Source organism: Varanus komodoensis, unplaced genomic scaffold, assembly GCF_004798865.1.
Source record: "Varanus komodoensis strain SLA01 unplaced genomic scaffold, ASM479886v1 scaffold79, whole genome shotgun sequence".
NCBI lineage: Eukaryota > Metazoa > Chordata > Lepidosauria > Squamata > Varanidae > Varanus > Varanus komodoensis.
In genome coordinates this window covers 2,417,144-2,438,071 of record NW_025336467.1, presented here as the reverse complement: position 1 = coordinate 2,438,071, position 20,928 = coordinate 2,417,144, and the positions used below count along the sequence as shown (strand labels likewise).

Genomic DNA, 20,928 nt, shown 5'->3' with positions numbered 1-20,928 from the left:
AGATGCTGGCTGAGCCGCTGCGACCCACGGAATGTTCATCAACATTTCACTGGTTGGGTGAAGCAGCAGCCCTGGAGATTCTCTGCTCTTGGTGAATATGCCTTGCAGCCTTGGGATATTCGTGTGTGTGTGTGTTTTGGGAGGAGTGTTCAGACAGTTGAATGCCTGGGCAGCCAATGTGTGTGAATGCCAACACATGAGATGGAGAGCAGGGCTTGTGCATGCTTCACAACCATTCCACATGGAGAAAATCCTGAGGAGCTGCAGAGTGCAGAAGGTGCCAGCTCTTCTCTTTTTAAAATGAAACTTAAGTTTCTAGCCCTCAAGAGGGTGAGACTTGGAAGAGCACAAGGTATGACTAGCAGGATCCCAGAAGTTAGAACTGAGTAGGATTTCTAGAAACGGAGGTTTTCTGCAGCCACTCCCAGCTTTCAACAAAAGTAGACTATATCAGCCTATCACTCTCTCTAGCTCTGTGCATGTTCATTTGCTGAAATCAGGATGGTTTGCACCAAGACAGAACTCACCTTGAGACCTTGCCAGGGCAGACTTCCTCGGAGAAAATACATGAACATATGACCTAAGGCTTCCAGATCATCTCTGCGGCTTTGTTCTACATAGGAGACCGAAAAATACGACAACCTTGCATTGACATGCTGTTCTTAAAAACCGGGTCATTTCAGCGCCTGCTACCATTAAGCAATGAACTACTGCAAAGGCTTGTTTTAGAAACAATCCTTTCAAGCAAAACATGAATACCTTGGGGGGAAAATAAACAAGCACAACAAATATAACAACATTCTTTCTTTTAGCATTCCTATCCCTAACAAATAGAGATAATTATGCACTGGCTTTTTGCTCTGGTTTTTTTGTTGCGTCGAATTCAGAAATAGCTTGATGGAGAAGTCATGACAGTGCACTTTAAAGGTTTTGCTGTCCTGCTTTAGTTTTTTGATCGCTGAGAACAACCCCATGAAAAACAGAGGAAATGCTACTGAAGGGAGTCAATAAAATCTGAGTGCTGGCAGTCTCCTGTTTGCGTCTTACTCCTATGCTTTGCAGCAGACACAAATTCAAGACAGACACGCTCTTCCAGGCTCGGAGAGGTGGCTCTGGGAAAGCCCAAGAGGCATCTGATTCGGCCCTCTCCACACAAGCCAGAAAACCTTGCCAGGAGGAGATAAGGCAAAAGGGAACACAAGCAGTTCGCTTTTTGTACGGAAAAAGCTGTGCAAAGCCCTTCTTCACGTTGCTCTGGACATCTGGGCTGAGCAGCCAGCTTTCTGTTTCAACATCCTTTACAGCCAACCTCTATGCAGCATTCTAAGTTTATTACAACTTCTGCTCTTTTTATGAGTTGGTTTTTATTGTTTTATCTGTAAAGCCGCCTCGGGGGCCTCGTCTGGCTCCGAAAGCAGGCCAGGGAGCCATTTAAACATACTTAGAAAAACACATTTCAGGTGAGTGAGATCCATGAACTGGCCTGACCCACACAGATACAATTGCTCACCTCCTCAGGGCGATGCTTGCTGCCGGATAAAACCGCTTTTGCCGTGCTTGTGCTCTGCTCGCTCACAGAAACCGGCTCACTTTGGAAGCCCACTAAAGCACATCAGGCCGTATGGGAACTAGCTGCCAAGCTGGACCGCAAGAGTCCTTCCAAGGAAGGGTTCTGCTTCTCACAGGAACCCCACAAGCTGGACATGGTGCCAACAGCCTTTCCCAGTGCCTGTCTCTGGCATATGGAATTCTGGTAAACAACAGACAGTCATGGTCTGTTGGAGTTCCCAAATCGGCAGAAGCCCTTTTGGCTTATTACGGCCTCTTTGGGGGGTGCAAGTGAAAGTACTTCCTTTCGTGCTGCTCCTGAACTCTGGAATATGATCCCCAAGGATTGGCACATCAACTCAGCATGTTCAGGTGGCCATACAGGTGGGCTTTACAGCAGAATGCGAGGGAAGGACGGAGAGACAGGGCTGAGTGCAACCAGTTCCGGCTTCGCCCACTACAAAGACACTATGAACACGCGGCCCTGGGGGAAAACAGTTCCCCACTGAAAGCTATTTATCCAGAAGCCAGTCCCCTGGCACATGGCTGATTTTACTTCGGAGAAGAGACGCACCATCTGCCCAGAGACTGACACATCAAAAGGAGAGAATCCCAGAAGGATATCCATTTATAAGCACCGTACATGAATCAACGGCTTTTGCTCAGAAAGGAGCAAAATTGGCCCGAGAGAGCTGCTTTAGGATCTGTCTCCAAATTCTTTAAAGGGTTTTTTTACATTGTGACACGTATTTTTGCTTCAGGAAGTGGAAAGCACAGTATTTTTTATTGTACATCAAATTTTAGGTTTGCTTTTTAAATGTGGTGTTATTTTGTTGCATTTTAGACTGGAAATTAATAAAATATTCAATAAAAAGAATCTATCTATGAGAAGACATTTAACATGAAAAGGCTTCTGCCTGCCACAAGAGAATCGAGGAATCTTTCAGAGGTTATCGTGCCTGGGTCAAAACAGGCACTCAAAAAACGCCCATCCCCCCTTTCCCTGAGACACACTTTGAGACCTCCTCACAAAGCAGCATTTTGGCCAGCGCCTCTGACTCACCTTTGCCCAGGTGAGTGTTGATGCTCATGTACCGTGCTGTCCCTGTCAAGCTTTTGTGCTCTCGGTATGGGATGTGTTTTTTGGTCTCCGGGTCAATGTACTCTTTGGCCAGGCCGAAGTCGATGATGTGGATTGTGTGCTGGTGTTTGCTTCCGGGCCGCCCCACCAGGAAATTCTCGGGTTTCACGTCTCTGTAGATCAGGCTTTTGGTGTGCACGTACTCCATCCGTGTGATCTGGGGGAGGAAAAGCAGGGAGAGACATCTGGTTCGTGTGCGTGCTTGAAGAGAAGATTTTTTAAAGTAGCGCTTGGAAATGGGTCACCAGAAAAGCTGGGTTCTGGTATTTAAGCTCACAAAATGATTACCTGAATTACTGTTTCACTAGCCCAGTGGCGGTGAACCGATGGCACGTGTGCCGCAGCGGCACGCAGAGCCCTCTCTGTCAGCACGCCAGCCAAGTCGCTCCAGCAGCCAAGCATCGGATAACAGTGTGCCTAGGGGCCACGCGCATGCTTGGAAAGGAGTAGTGGCGCCAGGCGATGATGTCACGAGCCACAACTAATTAGTCACAACTCGTCCGAGCTTTCGTATGGCCAGTCAGTATGCTGCCAAGGATATATATATATATATATATATATATATGTATGTATATGTATATATGTGTGTGTGCGTGCGCATGTATGTATGTATGTGTGTGTGTGTGTGTGTGTATATATATACACACACACACACACACACACACACACACACATACATACATATATACACATGCATATATATATATACATGCATATATATATATATGCTTGGACTGGCTGTGAGTTGTTTTTTCTAAACTAAAACCTCAATATTCCGGTTTTATTGCAGTGGTGGCGCTTTGCGATGAATCAGTGGGTTTTGGGTTGCAGTTTGGGCTCTCGGTCTCTGAAAGGCTCGCCGTCACTGCACTAGCCTGTCCTCATGACCGTCTTGTGCAAAGTGCCCCACTTTGCACAAACAAACAATCATGTCTTAACCACTAGACGCATGCAGGAGTGAACCTGCAGGTTCTTGCCAGCTTGCTCAATTCCGTGTGCCAAACAAGTCAGGGGTGCCCAGCCCCTGGGTTCTCCACTGCCATGTGCAAGCCCAGAACTCTGGGTTGTGGAGAGAGAAGCAGGCCAGAATGAACCGTGGCTGGGTTTGAAGGGAAGCCACTGTGGTTTGTTTCCAAGCCACGCCCACTGCCCACTTGGTTGGGCTCAGGCAGCTCGGCGACCAGTGCACAGGGCGTGTGAAAGAGGCCCGTGGCTCTTTTCCTTCCCGGATCATGCAGACCCAGTCACTGTGCGAAACAAGCCATGACTGGTTTAATCACACTAGACAGGTCATGGTGTGTTTCCATTCTGTTCTCAGAGGGGAAAGTGCCGCTTCTGCCAGGGGCAGCAGGGGAAAATGCAGACCTTGAACCCCTTGCAAAGAAGGAAACCTCTTCTTTCAACACAGAGACTGGCGATGCATTGGAAAAATGAGATTTTTAATCCGTCACCTCCTAAGCGTCCTCTCCCTCCTAGCAGAGCCCGTTCATCCCCCTGGAATACACCTGAATTACGGGCGATGAAGTGGGTTGGGATATGGCTAGAGCGTAGCTGGAGGAAATCACGGGATGAGTCTGACCGAACACACTTGAGATCTCATTATTGAGACTGCTGTGGCGGTGAGGGCGGCGAAGAAGAAATTCTTCTCCGCTTCCATTGCCTCCTCACAATGCCGTCCGGCGGAGCTTTTTTTGGGTGGTACAGGGGCTGGTACATCCAGGCCCTAAGAAAGATCCCGTACCCCCCTCAATGGCCTGCTGTGACAACTTTGCCCTGCACCTTAAGGTGAAAATCACTCAGATTCGTCACAAGCTGGACTCCACTAGTGATTCAGAGCCCTTAGGGGAGGTGCCAATGACTCCGTCTGGTCAGACATTGTTGGATGAGTTTCAGTTATTGCGGCCTGATGATGTGGACAAGGTGCTTGGGCAAATACGTCCCACCACCTGTTTACTGGACCCGTGCCCATCATGGCTACTGACCAAAGCCAAGCAAGGGATTGGCGCCTGGATCCTGGAGGTCATTAATGCCTCTCTGTGGGACGGCCAGGTGCCTGCCCCTCTAAAGGAGGCAGGAATCCAGCCAGTTCTAAAGAAGGCATCCCTGGATCCAGAGATGGCCGCCAATTATAGACCAGTGGCCAACATCCCATTTCTGGGCAAGGTGTTACAGCAGGTGGTGGTGGGACAACTCCAAGCACTCTTGGATGAGACTGATTATCCGGACCCATTTCAGTCCGCCTTCAGACTCGGGTATGGCACTGAATCTGCCTTGGTCGCCCTGTACGATGACCTGTGCAGGGAGAAGGACAGGGGGAGTGCATCCCTGTTGGTCCTCCTGGACCTCTCAGCGGCTTTCGATACCATCGACCATGGTATCCTTCTGGATAGGCCAGCGGGACTGGGGGTCAGAGGCACTGCTTTGCAGTGGTTCCGCTCCTATCTCAACGGTCGATTCCAGAAGGTGGTGCTGGGGGAATGTGGCTCTGCGCCATGGCAGCTCTGCCATGGAGATCCGCAGGGGTCCATTTTGTCCCCCTTGCTCTTCAACATCTACATGAAACCGCTGGGAGAGGTCATCAGGTGTGGGCTGCGGAGTCATCAGTACCCTGATGATACCCAGCTCTACCTCTCGTTTTCCACCAATCCAGGTGAGGCAGTGGCTGTGCTGGACCGGTGCCTGGCCGAGGTGATGGGCTGGATGAGGGCCAATAAACTGAAGCTCAATCCAGACAAGACAGAGGTCCTGTTGGTGGGTGGTTCAGACTCCGGGGTAGGTGACTTGGACTTTGTCCTGAATGGGGTTGCACTCCCTCTTAGGGACAAGGTCCACAGCTTGGGAGTGCTCCTCGACCCGGAGCTGTCTGTGGAAGTTCGAGTGATTGCGGTGGCGAGGAGCGCTTTCCTTCAGCTTTGGTTGATCCACCAGCTGCGTCCCTACCTGGAGAACGATTCCCTGGCGACAGTGACACATGCACTGGTAACTTCCTGACTGGATTTCTGTAACGTGCTCTACATGGGGCTGCCCTTGAAGACAGTCTGGAGAGTTCAGATGGTGCAAAATAGAGCAGCCAGGTTGCTGACAGGGACTGGGTGTTATTCTCACATAACCCCAGTCCTCTACCAGCTTCATTGGCTCCCCATCGAAGTCCGGGCCCAATTCAAGGTGCTGGTTATCACCTACAAAGCCCTTAAGGGCTTGGGACCTGGATATCTAAAGGAACGCCTGCAGCCATATTTGCCCTCCTGCCCCTTGAGATCGGCAGCAGAGGCCCTCCTCTAGGAACCCTCCGTGAAAGATAACAGGAGAGTGAGTACCCAGAGGAGGGCTTTCTCTGCAGTGGTGCCCCACTTATGGAATGCGCTCCCCAGAGAGGTCCGCCTGGCGCCGTCGTTATTTGTTTTTTGGCGCCAGGCCAAGACTTTTAATTTAAACAATATTTTAATAGCTGTTATTTATTGGTTTTAATTTTTGCAGCCAGGGTGAATCCGGATTTTATATGTATTATTTATATGCTTGCTTATTTATTGTGTTGGAAGCCGTCCCGAGGCTTATGCGAATGGGATGGCATACAAAAACTACACGTCCCATAATCCGGGGGGTGATGGGAGCTGTTCTCCAACACATGGGAAGAGTGCTATGTGGGGGAAGGTCTTGAGGTGGAGAGAGTGGGCAGGGGGGGTGGGGGGGTGACTCTGGTTTGTCACAGGGAAAGCGGGGTCTCCAAGAGAAGCGGCTCACCAGCTGGATGGCGATCATGAGGACCGTCTTGAGGGAGAATGTCCGGTCGCACAGGTCGAAGAGGTCTTCCAGGCTGGGGCCCAGGAGCTCCAAGACCATGGCGTTGTACTTCCCACATGGACCAAAGTAGTAGACCTGAGGGATCCCTTCTGGAAGGGGTGGAGAGAGGGGAGGCAGGGAACGACAGAAGGAGGAAGTCAGTCTGATGCTATCCAGAGTTTCTGTGATTGTAAGCCCCCTGGGGCAGGGCCCTTTCCCCAGTGGAAAGCACTGGGTATATGACACTATATTGTTCAGGAGACAAGGGCTGTAGAATCTGGGCTTGGCAAGCTCCTAGTCTGTCCTGAGGAGCCCCCGCAGGTTCCCCTCCCAGAGGAAGACGCTCGCCCTGCACTGCGGCTGGAGAAAACGGCAAGAATTTCCCCCTGCATGCCATGCAGTGCAGGGCTCAGAGGCCTTGGGAAGCATGTACTGTCAGCAAGCTCACCCCCCCAGGCTGATCCGAGGCTGAGCCACCTGCACACACGTGGAAGGGATAGCAGCAGCAGCTCCGTGCGTGGAGGAACCAACCCTGCAAAAGCAGGTGTGGGACCCCGGAGCAGCCCAACAAGGGTGGGTTGCATTCTACAGCCCCAGAACACCGGCTCACCCTTTGTGCCTTATTCATAGCCAGCCAAAAACAGCTCTCAAGGCCCGGAAGCCAAAATGAAAAGGCAGCTTCAAAAACACAAATCTGAATCAGAACACAACGCAAGGTGAAGGGAGGAACCAGGAAAACCAACAAGGAAGGAAGCGACAGAGTAACTTCATGGCAGGCACGGCTGGCTGAAAATTCGTATGTCTGTTTGTGGTGAATTTTCTTGTAGTCCTTTCAACCCCAGGGTGGCAAAGGGAATCATGCTGGCTAGGGAATGATGAGAGTTGTAGAACTCTTCCTGTTTAAACATGAATAAGATTACAGCCCAAGTTATTGGATTACAGCCCAAGCTACTGGTTTATCTACCATCATCCATCAATACAGAATTACTGGGGCACTGCAGTGCCTTTACAGCATCATCTTTTTGTGATAAGAGAATTACGGAGTTGTAAATTATTTTATAAGGAATGAGAAAAACCACGGACAGTTATCAGGCTAAAAATGGAGTAGAACACAATAAAGTGGCAGCAAAACCAATACACACACCAAACATGAGAAAAACAGCCAGTAAAAGATTGGTCTTTTCCTTTTAAACACACATCTTCAGATAGTAAAACCCTGGAAAAATGCAAAAATCTTTGTAAATCCAGTAAGTAGCATGAGTGGCACAGAGGAAAGACTGGTAATGACCCTATTTTCCATGCTTCCCAGGTTTATTAATACATATTTGCATATATATTACATACATACATATAATTAATACAATTAATACATATTCTGAGCATGGCTCTCCACCAAACAACCCAGGAAAGAGGGTTGAGATTAGCCTCATGTAACAGATGAGGAAAACTGAGACTGAGGGGAAGTGAATTTGGTGTACCTAGGAGGCCAGGAAGGAAAAAAGCAGGGAGTCAACCAATATAATGAAAAGAGCCAACCTCTAAGCACAGAGAAAGGTATTTTACTCCAACCAACACATTTTGATTGGGAATCACTTCAGTTACACTCTTAAAACACCTCCAGTCTTTAGTTTCCAGTGATTCTGTTATTTCAAGCCATTCCTCTGCCATCATGAGGACTAGCAGGCTTAAAAATGCTTCCTTCTGAAGTCCCCATCAAATAATCCACTGAATGTTCTCTGTGAGGCTGCCGTTGCTACTCACCTGCATTGCCAAGCTGTTTGTAGAACCGATACTCCAGGTGGAGTTGAGGAGCTCTGGATTTGATAGGTTCCTGGGGGAGAGACAATAAAAAATTGAAGGTGTCACAATACTTGCTGTCAAGGCTAATGGGACCAGAGTTTAAAAGAAAACAGGGATGGGAAAGTCATAGTCTCCATTTACATGCCTCTATTAGTTTGACCCAGGAGTAACAGAGGCAAAGAAATGGAGACTTTAACCTTCTCTGCACTTGCCAGGGCCAAGACTCAATCAATGCAATCAGGCCTACATCAAGTAAACATGCAAAGAATTGCCTGAATGGACAGTAAAAAGTGGAGAACAGGTGTCTTTCTATGTCTGGGCCCATGCTGCCAATCTCTAAATCCCTAAATCTATTTCCCAGGGCCCGGGACCTATTGTAAGGGGTCATTCCCCTTCCTACTTTCAATACCACTGACTGCCCCTTACTACAAGGAGGTTAGGCTCAAAACCATCCTTTGATCTAGGACGATTTTGGGCAGGATTTGGATGAGAAATTAATTGGCTGGCCTTACCTTTTGTCCAATTCAAACAATCCATAGTAAGCATTTCTAAATCTGCACACGCCTTTATTATTTCTATACCATCTAACAGGCAAAGTTCTTTGGGCCATTTACAAGGAACAGACATTCCTTGCCTCGAACATTTTAAGTAAAAGGCAAAATTACTGCCAGGGATCAATTCAAAACCCACATTTAAAAGCATGAAGAGATGAATTGTTAGAGAAAGGCCACTACCGTGTTGAATTAAACAAGGTATGGACAAAAACCAGAAAGAAATGAATACAATTCTATTTCCTTTCAGGATTACAGAGAAAAGTACTCCACCAAATTCCAGAGGAGTTCATTGCATTAGTCCATTGTAGGAAGAATAGAAAGGAGCTTAGACGACTAAGAGCGCAATTCTAAACCAGTCCGGACAGGAAAAAATGTCTTACATTTCTGCACCAGCTGGGAGATACAGGATTTTTATTCTGTCTAAATAGACACAAGATCACAATCTTTATTTATGGAGGCACAGACTTTTGTGGGAGTTTTCAAGCCAGGTGTTGGTCTGTGAAAGCTCCTAAGTACAGTAAATGAGGCGTGGAATCTCTGCTCGGTGGGTCCATCACACGCAGCGCATATAGAAAGTTTTGAGGCTCAGCCTTGCCGTCTCCAGGAGGGCTGGAATGCCCCTTGTCTCAGGGAATGAGGGCCAGTGAGGGAAAAGCGGGAATTTTCCATGAGCTGGAGAAGTGTTGCAGCCCACATCGAGTCAGCATGCAAACAGGAAAAGGCAGACGAGGTGTCTGTGCACACACACACCTCACATTTTGGGTGAATCCAGCAATTTTACAGGACAAAAATGATACTGTTCATGAGAAAGAAAGGGGGGGAAAGGGGGAAATAATATTTTTAAATTGTAATTGGGTTTATGGCTATGCTGTGGAAGAGACGATAGCTTGCTGTAGTCTATGTTAAAGCATTTTTTCATGTGAAATTATTAGTTTTATTTGGCTACTTAAGTATTTAAGAAGCATTATTTGTAATTATGGATTATCATGTACAATTGTAGTTATAAGTAATGTCTATGGCTGATTCTTTGGAAAACTCTCTGCATCTAGTTTTATATGCAATTTTCCATACGAGGTCCCTTGGAAACTTTTTTCTCGTTCAATTTTTCCCTTGTGTTTTTTAATTTATAAAAAATAAAATAAAATACAAATAATAAGTGATACTATTCACCTCCTCAGAGGACTTAGGACAGATGAAATCAGTGGCATGTGCTTAGTGCTAGTTTTAAATGCATCCCTACTAGAAGATGGCTCAGAGATGGAATAGGAAAGAAAGAAAGAGGAGAAAGGGGCAGTTTTAAAAGACAAGACAAGAATACTAGAAGTCGGCTTACCAACTTGATTGCTACATATTCGTTCGTATAAAGGTTCTTCCCTGAAAACAGAGAAAGAGAATTGAGCCATGAACAAAGGATTGAAATTTCTCATGTTAAGATCTTCGTAAGAGAGATCACAACACATGTTCATCCTCAACACTTCGTCTTGCAAGCCAGTTTGTCAAATTTTGCACCCAACAGAGCAGCCCAAAAGGAGGACAAAACAGCTACACACACACACACCCTTTTTTAGTTTTTGAACAGTCTGCGTATGGCAGGAGGCCCACAAAAAACCAGGTTATTTGCAAACCGAGTTAAAATAGCATTTCAATAGATTTTTCATATGGGAACTAGGTGGGACAGGCTGAGAGAAGGAGGTGCCACACCTGCTTTGCCTGGAGAAGGCCTCTGGTGAGTAAAAGTCTGAGAGAAAGCGGTGGAAGGAATCTTCTTCCACCTGGGGAGATGCAATTCACACGGGGCTGCAAGGAGGAATGGTCTGACTTAGCGCAGAGTTAGCATGCAAATCCTTCTGGCTGTTGCTGTCAAAATTCATGCCTTCTCGCACTGTTTTGTTCTTGTTTTTTCGTAACAGACAGCTAGTTGCTGTCTCAAGGAGGAAACAGAGAAAGGAAGGAGAAAGCAAAGAAAGAAAAAAGGAAGAAGGAAGCCAACGAAATCATGTTGGCCTTACCACCCCCCAGCTTTCCTTCATCCAACGCTACACTTTTATTTCCCAGGGCTGTGGAGTTGGAGCCATAGAGCTGGAAATAATTCTTGGGTTACTGGAGTCAGAATCTGTAAAAATGTAAAGACCCCAAATTCTAACAAATTTAAATTGTAATATAAATGTTAAAATTCCCTGTTTCACAGATAATTTGAGTAACCTGTTTTTTTTCTGGTTATATTTTCAGAATATACTTTAGCAGGTTAGAGTTTAAAAAAGAAGCTGGATGGTTCTTGTTGGCAGTGATGAAATGCCTTGTAGGTTGAGTGTTGTCGATCATTATAGGAAATAAATAAGTGGCAATTATTATAATAATTAGTATTATTTAATTAGTATCTTTCTTTCCTATACTGAAATATAAGTAAAGTAGTTGAAGTCAAAGATACCATAAACTGAGGAGTCAAAGTCAACGGTACCATAAATTGAGGGGGTTGAAGTTTTTATGTACCGACTGCACAGCCCTGGTATTTTCCCATCCTTTACAGCCTCCTGTGCAAAAGAAAAAAGGGTACCTCTGGGAATGCACAGAGTGTGATCTCTTTCACCCCTGAGCAATTTTGGAATTCCTCCACACCACTTAAAAAGAAAGGGTTCCTCTGAGTGCAAACAAAAAGGACATCAAGCACATTCATTCTAATTTCAGTGGCAATCCTTCCATGGACAGAATTCTACTTTAGGTTAAGAGCAACAGAGGAGCAAAGCAGGACGAGGTGCCCGGTCCGTTCAGTCCAGCGTTCTGTGTGCACAATGGCCAGGCAGCTTCCTGTGGGAAACCCATAAGCAAGATGGAAGTAAAGCAGCACCCTCCTACCCATGTTCCACAGCAACTGGTATACAGAGGCATCTGATATCACACAACCATGAGGACCAGTAACCAGGGTTCCTCTGTGAATTTGTTCAATCCCCGTTGAAAGCTGCTCAAGACATAAATCAAGACCATGACTACTACTGTTGCAAGAATAAAACAAGAACTGGAAATATATATGAAGGAAGGAGTGCCATGGGGAGGCCTTTTTCTGTTGTGACCCCCCCACCCCCCCACCCCTGCTTTGTGGAACTCCTTCCCTGCACTTTAGTGACACAGCGCTGCATTTTACTTCCCACAGAGGCTAATTCTTTCATGTAAGTGGAATAACCTTTTTATTTACACAAGAAATTGGCTTCCAACTGGCTGGGCTTTGGCATTTTAGGTTAGATTATTATAGCTGAATTTTAATGGTCTTAGTGCGTCTGCATGGTTTTACAAGTTGTACTTGTTTAATCAGCGTTATCAGTCATTCTGTGCTCCTTTCAGGGGAGTAAAATAATCCTTAATAAAGTTATGCGTGGGGCATGTGTGCAGAGGCAGAAAATATTTTTAGAGGAACCGAAGGCTTGAGTACATTTTTCTCCTGTATTTAGAAGATAAGCCACTAAAAAAAACTACCTGTTTTTCAGACGGCATGCACTAGGGAAAAGCTGCTGTTGTTAGCCAAACATAGGTAAACAAGACTAAATCTTAAACTGCCAAGGAGGCAGCACTCTCGTAGATTAGATATGCGAGCACACCGATTCTCACCAAGACCACAACAAACCTGCTAAAAAATGGCTTCTGAAGGTGTTGAGGATAAGACCCAAAACCAAAATTGTGCCATCCAGGATGCCAAATCTGGCATTCTGGGTGAGCCACCTCGCTTCCTCCCCAAGCTGTGCCCCCTTTCCCCACTCACCGAACCAGCTTTTGAGCGGTTTTCCACCATCCCACAAGGTTGAAGTTTCTTACCTGAGGTTTTGCTACTAGCAACATGAAGTTTAAGATAGAACTGGCGGGTATTTTCGCCCCTCCTGATTTTGCATTCGACACACCCCCACCCCGAATGTCCAGTTTCCCTCAAGAGCTTCTCTGAAAATGATTTTGACCCCATAATCAAAAGGGGTCCAACTCTCCCTGCTTCAAAGGGCCTGGAGTGCTCCTTCATTCTTTGCAAAAGAGCAAAACAGGAATATAAGAAAAGCCACACTGGATTGGACCAAAGTTCATTGAGCCCAGCTGTACATGGGATCCCTCCAGCAGGAAGGGTGCAAGACACGCCCCCCAAGCCCCTCAGCAACAGGTGTAAACAGGCATCCCACCTCTGGGGAAGGAGATAGCCCATGGCCAGCAAGGCTAGTAGCCACGGACAGCCTCCTCCTCCGTGAATCTGTCCAGTCCCCTTTTAACACTGTCCAGATTTGGTCTGCATCACAGAAAGTGAAAGAGAAAATCAGAATAGGCTAGAAGGCAGTGAAAATTTGAACACAAAATAGGTACTGAAGTTTTGAAGCTCTTTTGGAGTAAAAATGCTTCCGAGAACTCAAAAATCCCCTTCTTAGAAACTTCTCAGCTACACCTTGTGGCCAGCCATGTTCTATGACTGTACCCCTGGTTTTTATACAAACTGAAAATGAAAGACAGTATTTATCACTGAGTGAGCTTCCTGCCTGTTGAAAGAGAAGCAAATCTGAACTCATTTCTAAAATTCAGCACATCAAAGACCTCCTTTCTTAAGGGTGAAGGGAAGACCATATGGTTCCTACTTTTCTCACATTTCTGTAAAGAAAGTGATATTGAAATATTCAAACCCACCAGGTCCTAACTCCCTCCTAAGGCTGTACAAGTTCCACTGAAGCCTCATTCAAAACTCCATATTTAGCTCCCAGCTTCCCTCAACAGGAAAGCATTCAATCCTTTTAACTTTGTGGGTTTTGCTCTGTAGAGTTCTTTTGCCTTTATTTAAGTAGCTTCCTGGTTTAGACAGAATTCTAAAAATAAAATATGTAAGCAACACCAAAACAAAATCAGCACCACTCCCAAAGAATCTAGGATATTCTGCGGGAGATTTAAAGACTTATTTAATTAAAGCGGTTTAGAAAAAATCCTTTCCCATGTTAAAGAAGATCCCCCCCCCCCCGCCCAATAGAAAAGCACTTCTAAAATAGCACTGGGAGAGGTGTGGAGTCCAACTCTTCCATATAGTGCTAGAAGGAAATTTTCCCCGGTGTCCCCCAGAAGAGTTGGAGTGCAAAAGCATTATCAATAGGTCAGAATACAGAGTATCAGGCAGTTACATTTATCTGTCGGTTTTTTCATTTTTCTGTTTGCAATAAAGGAGGGCTTTCTCTGCGGTGGTGCCCAACCTATGGAATTCACTCCCCAAAGAGGTCTGCCTGGCACCGTCATTACTGGTTTTTCAGCGCCAGGTAAAGACCTTTTTATTTAAACATCATTTTAATTGTTAAAATATATGATCTGGCCAGGGCAACTTCTTCTTCCTTCTCTTTTCTCCCCCTATATTATTTATTTACTTATTTTATACTGATAATTTTAATTTTATATTATTATGTTTGTAACTCAATGTATTTTTTGTATTTTTGTATTTAATGGTAATTTATTATGTTCTATTGTATTTCAATGTATTATATTGTGTTGTAAGCCGCCCCGAGGCTTCGGCAAGGGAAGGCATAGAAATGTTATAATAATAATAATAATAATAATAATAATAATAATAATAATAATAATAATAAAGCTCATGATCTGCTATAAAATGTGGGAAAGACTGATCCCGTCCTTGGGAAGGAACTAAGCAGGCAAAGCGATTAGGGAAAGTGGGAGAGGTAGATTCCTAGTCAGAGGCTCTTTGGTGGTGGTCCCTTCTCGGTGAAGCCCTTTGGGTTGTCTGCCTTCTCGACCCCGCCCCCCCGGGAGGGGGCATCTATTCCAACCCTTTGCCTAGGATTTGTAGCAGCCTCTGCATAGAGATCTCCAGGGATGGCGAGCCCTCCGCTCCTCGAGACCTCTTGGCCCACTTTAAGCAGTACTTAAAGTTCCTCTGAAACTCTTTAGAAGTTCAGCTGTTATCTGCTTCGCAGCTTCCCATGACCCTCATTCTAGGCCTGCCCTTCTGAAGACATAAATTCAGCTCCTTTTCCGCATGACAGCTCTTCACGTCTTTCCTTAACTTCCTCTTCCCTGTACTGAACATTCCCAAGAGTGTAATAATAATTTTAAAAACTCCTCCAGCCCCTGGGCTTCCAGATCCCTCACCCTCCAACATGGTTCAGTTTGCCGACTTCCTTCTTAAAATATGGCACCTGCAACAGGACGTGGTACTCCGTAAACAGAGTACAGCAGAATCCTGATTCGGCTCTCCATGTTTCTGACTGCGCAGCCTGGGCTTGCAATAGCCTTTTTAAAAGCCGCATCTCCCTTCTGGTTCATGCCCAGCTTGAGATCCAAAAAGGCCCCAGAGATCCTTTCCAAATGGGTTGCTTTGTTTGCACGAATGCCGAACTGAAAGGGAAAGGCCCAGAGAGCAACTCGGATAGCTTCTGCTGAAACAGCAAAGGCTTCATGGACAGAGAATCCTCTGATCTTGTAAATACCCCAAATTCGCCATAACAGACTGGTGTTTGGGACAAGTCTAGGTCGTTTACAGCTCAAAGTGAAAACACGAGCTTCTTAGGTCACTGTACCCTTTCCCCTTAAAATAATTTGTCCTTGCTGCTCTTGTACGTGTGACACTCCCGGTGACACCTGCTCTCATGCGTCAGCCCAGCTTCCCCCCCGACCTTCTATTCTAAAGACTCCGAAGTATTTAAATTAAAAAAATAATAAAAGGAAGGAAGAAAAGTGATTGGAGTATGGAAGCAGAGCCAGACTTCAGGGAGACTATTTCCAGCTCTGATGCTCACACAAAGTTTGGGTGCCCTTGAGAGAGAAAGGGCAATCTTTCTGGTAGGGTCAGAAAGGCCTGTTCACAGCCCCTTCCAGGAGAAGCATGGACACATGGCAAGTTTTACTAACAAAACCTTGCTCACCCACTGAGAACCCCCCCACCACCACTTTAAGACAGCCACCAAATGTCTGTGTTGCAACAGATTCTGGAAGGTATTCTCTAGCCCCGCTCTCAAGAAAGCAGGACCAGCCTTAGCTGTCTGTGCCTAAAAGAATCTCTTACAGACCAGATTGCTGTAAAAACCACATGACATGGTGCTGCCCTTGAAAACCCTCGGAAACCCTCTGTGGTCCAACATGATGATGTCTAGATAATCTCTTCCACTTGCTTTGTGGGCTTCCTGTTTTGTTTCTCGGCCCAAGCCAAGCTGCCAGTCCTCAAGGGCCAGGCTTGAGTTCCCAGGAATGGCAACCTGGAACGTTGGCTAAGCTGCCTAGGCGTGCTTGGGTGTCCAGTCCAGTCCAACCTTTCTGGGCTGCCTGGCTGTGGTAAGATGGGTGCTGCTGGGCTGGACCAACCTCTGGTGAACATCTGTGAAGGCTGAAGGCATGGGCTTGTTTTAACAGCAGGTGACCAGGTGTGGCAGACCACCCCTCGTGGCGGGACGGAGGAGTCAGAGCAGAGCAAGCAACATCCCCACCAACGCCTCAAGGGGCTTGCAGGCTGGCCGGCCAGCCGGCCGAAGAAGGGATGGGCACCCGAAGCCCGCACCGGGGAAACCACCGAGCAAGCAGCAGGCTGTTTGCCACACACAGGCCTCACGGCCTCCCACAGCTTAATTAACAACAACATTTCTAAGGGTGGCAGCGCATGGAGTGATCTGGAAATTGCACGAGGGGGACTCCGCTCCCTGGTACAGTCACCGGCTCAATTCGAGATGCCGGGTACCTCCTAGAAGAAGAAACATGGATGTGTGTCCGTCGATCAGAGCTGTGGAGCCAGAGCTCGGACATGCAAACTTACAGGGAAGCGAGAACCGGGTTCAGTTTCCTTGCCAGCCCTTCACCAGCGGAACTGCAACATCTGGAGGGTTGGAGAGGGAGCAGCTTTTCATCAACGGCACCTGTACCTATTTTGGACTACAGTGCCCAGCAGCCCCAGGCAGACTGTCCAAGGGATTATGGGACTATAAGCGCTGTAGCCCCAAAGGGAGGGCTGCAGGGTTCCTAAATCTGGAATAGGCTCTTTGAAGACATTCCTTTCCTGCTTTTATTCAACTTGCAGTCTCAGACAGATGCACCTGGGGGTCACGCCCCACGCAGTGCCCATCAAGAGCACCTTCTGAATAGTCCTGTGTACATTGGCAGGCAGTTAGGAAAACCATCTTTTCTGGAGACCGGGTGTTGCATGGCTTCCGTCACTTTCTCACCGTTCCACTAAGAAACAGCACCTGAAGCAGCGAACAATAATGTTATGGGAATTAAAACCACATGAAAGCACAGACGTTCGAAACGACTTTTATAAAACATGATGCAAGATCATTGATGTTGCCTTTGGCAGCAGGCCAAGTTGGATGCCAAAGGCCTGCTTGAATGCATACATCCTTCGCCTGCCAGCAGAAGGACAAGTACCAGTCTGGTCTCCTTGACAGGGAGTTCCAGGGCCTGGGGGCCAACCCCAAGAAGGCCCTGTCTGGTGTCTGTGCCACATGCTTGGTGTCTACTGGCAGCAGGATCAAGGGGAAAGTCTCCCAGATCTGAAAAGCAGGGCAGCTTCCTTTGGGAGCTCCCTCTCTCATGCTCTATGCCTGAATTATAAAAATCTAGCAGCACAGGCAGAAAAGGCCTATGCTACATGCAGAAAAGCTGCTTTTCCATGTGCAGGACTCTCTCTTCCTCCGGCCAGCTCTCCATTAAGGAGTGGGAGCATTTCTTCTTCCACTGAGGTCGGAAGAATCCTGGAACAACCTTTCAGACTGCCTGCCTGAAGAGCATGGCCTGTAACAGGAATGGGGAGACTTGTACCCCGACTTCCTATCCCCGACTTAGAATGAGGAAAACTGAAGTCTGGGGAGATCCAGCTTGAAGGCAGCTTCGTTAGGCTTTTAGGGTCTACATCAGGGCTGCTTTTTTACTCAGACCCCCGAGTGCAAAACAGTGGGTGAGCAGCTAGACGGAATTTGCTGGCTTGGGGGTCAAACGGGTTGCCTCCTCCGGTGCCCCCAGGAGCCATATCGCCGAACAAACCCACACATAAGACATACAGATCATCTTCTTGAATCCAGAGATTCACAGACAAACCCTCTAAAACCAGCTGTACGCGGACCTGCTCCAATGGCATCACGGTGCTTCTCCTATTTTAAGCAGTGAGGAGCACAAGAGGCGGAAAGATAAACCATTTGTACATGATTATTTTGAGAATGTTGTGTTGCCTATTGGGCCCTCCTGAAGCTCTTGAGAGAGCCAGAAGTTCCTGCTGCCCAAAAATCACACAGGTAGCTCCGTGGAAGGTCTCAGTTTTAATTCTGCTCACCTGGTCCTACCTCAGAGCTCTGCGTTCCCTTATATCCACAGAAGGGAATCTTCCCTTACATCCACAGAAGTGGGCAGGAGTTCACCGCATTAGCTACAGCTTCTCTTGCACTGAGAACCACTGGCTCGTGAGACAAGATTTCTGGGCTGCACTGCAGCCAGAAAAACTTGTGGGGCACTGTACATTTAATCAGCAAAAGAAGAGTGTTCCTGTTTGCAGGATGATCTTTGAAAGAGAAATGACACATGATGAAAAATGGAGGAGGAAGGCAGAGGGGAGAAATTCACAAAGCAATGCTATTGCCCAATGGGATGGAGGTCCAAATCCATCCTTGTTCATGCCAACTGGGATGGAAGGGTGGGGCAGCTTCTCCCTCCACAGCACTTTTTAATCTAATATATTCTGTTTCTCACTGGTTCCCATGGGAGTGAAATAATACATACCGGCTCCAGGGGTATGCCAGGAAAGGGCTCTGGAACAAATGGAATGAAAACTTCAGCGAATGGGGTGGCATAAAAATGTTTTAATAAATAATTTTAATAAATAAAACTCCAAAATTCCCCAGATCTGCTCCTGGAAGGTCCACTTTGTGTCATCTTTCTTGAAGCAGAGCCTGTAGTTGGGGTTTCTACACCACAGCAGGAAGGTCTGCAGGAGGGCCCCTGCGGATCTTTCCTTCCCCACAGAGAGAGGGAAGCAGAGGGGGGGAAAACCTTTCCCAGGCGCCCGTCCCAAGGAGCTTTTAAGGCTAATATTTCTCAAAGGGAGGTAAGGGAAAGAGTAAAGGACAGTGAACTGCTACCCAGTGAATTGAATGCCAGGTACAAAAGCTTTGTTTCCAAGGAGCATGAAGAGCAAGTCACAGGAAATCAAAACGGCGGCACAAAATCTTAAGCAGGAGAAGAGGAGAAGAGCTCAGTTTTGCAAAACAAAAAACTTCCCAGCAAACAAACCACTTCATTTTGAGTTGTTCTACTTGAAATGCATTAGGGAGCCTGCCTTTACTACAGGCAGTGAATAGCCAAAGGTTCAAAATGCTAACACATAATAAAATGTATGATCTGAAGACTGCACTTAAACATGTGTCATTTGACGACAGTTTTTATGTAGGCAGAACATATGGAATAAAACAGAGTGCCAGTTTCCTTCAACAGCTTGTTCGGTTTTCGCCTCTGTTCTGCTTAAGTGGTTGGGAGAGGTCCTGAATCGCAGAGCAGAAGTAGCAAGCAGGGCCCATCTGCTCTACAACAGCATCAGTCTTAGGCCATACTATTTCTTCTATGCCGTCTTCCCTGCCATCCTGGGTGGCATCCCGGGCATGTCACAGAGTGAAAAATGCCCTCCAGTATGTATGTATTTAGAGTTTTTGTATGCCGTCCCATCACTTATCGCCTCGGGACGGCTCACATAAATAAATAAACATGGTACAAAATACAATTAAAATCTGGAAACACCCTGGCTGCACAATTAAAACCTATAGATATTAAGCGTTATTAAAATATTTTTAAATAAAAATGTCTTAGCCTGGCACCGAAAAACAAATAATGACGGCGCCAGGTGGGCCTCTCTGGGGAGCGCATTCCATAGATGGGGCGCCACCGCAGAGAAAGCCCTCCTCCGGGTACTCTTCAGTATGGCTGGGACATGACAGTACAGGCCATTTGCTGGCTAAGCATAGGACTCAGCCCCTAAGAGGCTGAATTATGAGCAGTAAAAACTTTAAGCTGGAGCATGTCCCTTGCGTGGCGCAATGAAGCTGTGAACGATGCCGTGCAGGGCCACCCAAGACGGACAGGGCATAGCAGGGAGCTCTGACAAAACGTGATCCCCTGGAGAAGGAAATGGCAACCCACTCCAGTACCCGTGCCATGAAAACCCCATGGACAGTACCAAGGGGCAAAGAGATATGACGCCAGAAGATGAGCCCCTCAGGTCGGGAGGTGTCCAATATGCTACTGGGGAAGAGCAGAGGGCTAGTACTAGTAGCACCAGAAAGAATGAAGCGACTGGGTGAAAGCCGAAAGGACACTCAGCTGAGGATGTATCTGGTGGTGGAAGGAAAGTCCAATGCGGCAGCTTAGACTCCATCCACTTCCTCCTTCAAGCCATCCCTGTCTTTGCCTGGAATGTAGCCCCCAAGAAATGGAACATCTGCAAACTAGAATCTGACCCCCTGCCACAAAGGGGTTCTGAGCACCATTGCTGTGATGTACCATCAAGCCGCCTCCGACTTAGGGCGACCCCACGAGTGAACACCCTCTAAAAAGTCCCGTCCAGGATAGCCTGTCTGAGCTCTTTATGGAAAGAAAAGGGGTTGTGAGGAGGGATTTGAATGAAGGGGCCATTTATGGCAGCCCCACACATGGCTGCCCTAGACAGACATCCATCTTACAGGCTTCCATAGCCTGCATCAGCTTCCCTGATCAGATGTCCTCCATGTGATATGGACTACAACTGCCATAATCCCCATCCATGGGGCAGACTGATTGGAGTTTGTGGGAGCTATAATCCAAAATACCTGCAGGACACCAAGTTGGCGCAGGCCCACCCAGAAGGTGTGAGGGGGCAAAAGCAACTTGCAAGCTCGGTATCTCGGAAATGTTAAAAGCGCCGTTGTCCACCTTTCCACCTTTCTCAACCCCACCTCTGACAAAGTCCGAATAACACTGCTGGGCCGGGGAAATTCCTTTTGCCGCTGAACCCCTCGCCCCCAACAGGTGAGGATGTGAGAGAGCTCTCTCTTTCCCAAAGGCACAAAACACAGAACTGCAGAAGTAGTGCTCCAAGATCCTTCTGGTGGGCTACCAGTATTTCACCTGCTTTTAGTCTTTAGGTCC

The 20,928-nt window shown here is 47.0% G+C and overlaps 1 protein-coding gene across 4 annotated transcripts in view; it reads right to left on the bottom strand.

The window, feature by feature from the left end:
* CSNK1G2 (casein kinase 1 gamma 2) overlaps positions 1 to 20,928 on the bottom strand; it is a 58,592-nt gene that overhangs the window by 8,221 nt on the left and 29,443 nt on the right. For all 4 annotated transcript variants that reach the window (XM_044453399.1, XM_044453403.1, XM_044453401.1 and 1 more), the window contains exons 4-8: positions 10,157 to 10,197; positions 8,231 to 8,300; positions 6,431 to 6,579; positions 2,612 to 2,846; positions 528 to 613 (exon numbers count right to left, since the gene is read on the bottom strand). In XM_044453399.1, the coding sequence (XP_044309334.1) occupies positions 528 to 613; positions 2,612 to 2,846; positions 6,431 to 6,579; positions 8,231 to 8,300; positions 10,157 to 10,197 (581 nt within the window). The remainder of the gene's footprint in view (positions 1 to 527; positions 614 to 2,611; positions 2,847 to 6,430; positions 6,580 to 8,230; positions 8,301 to 10,156; positions 10,198 to 20,928) is intronic.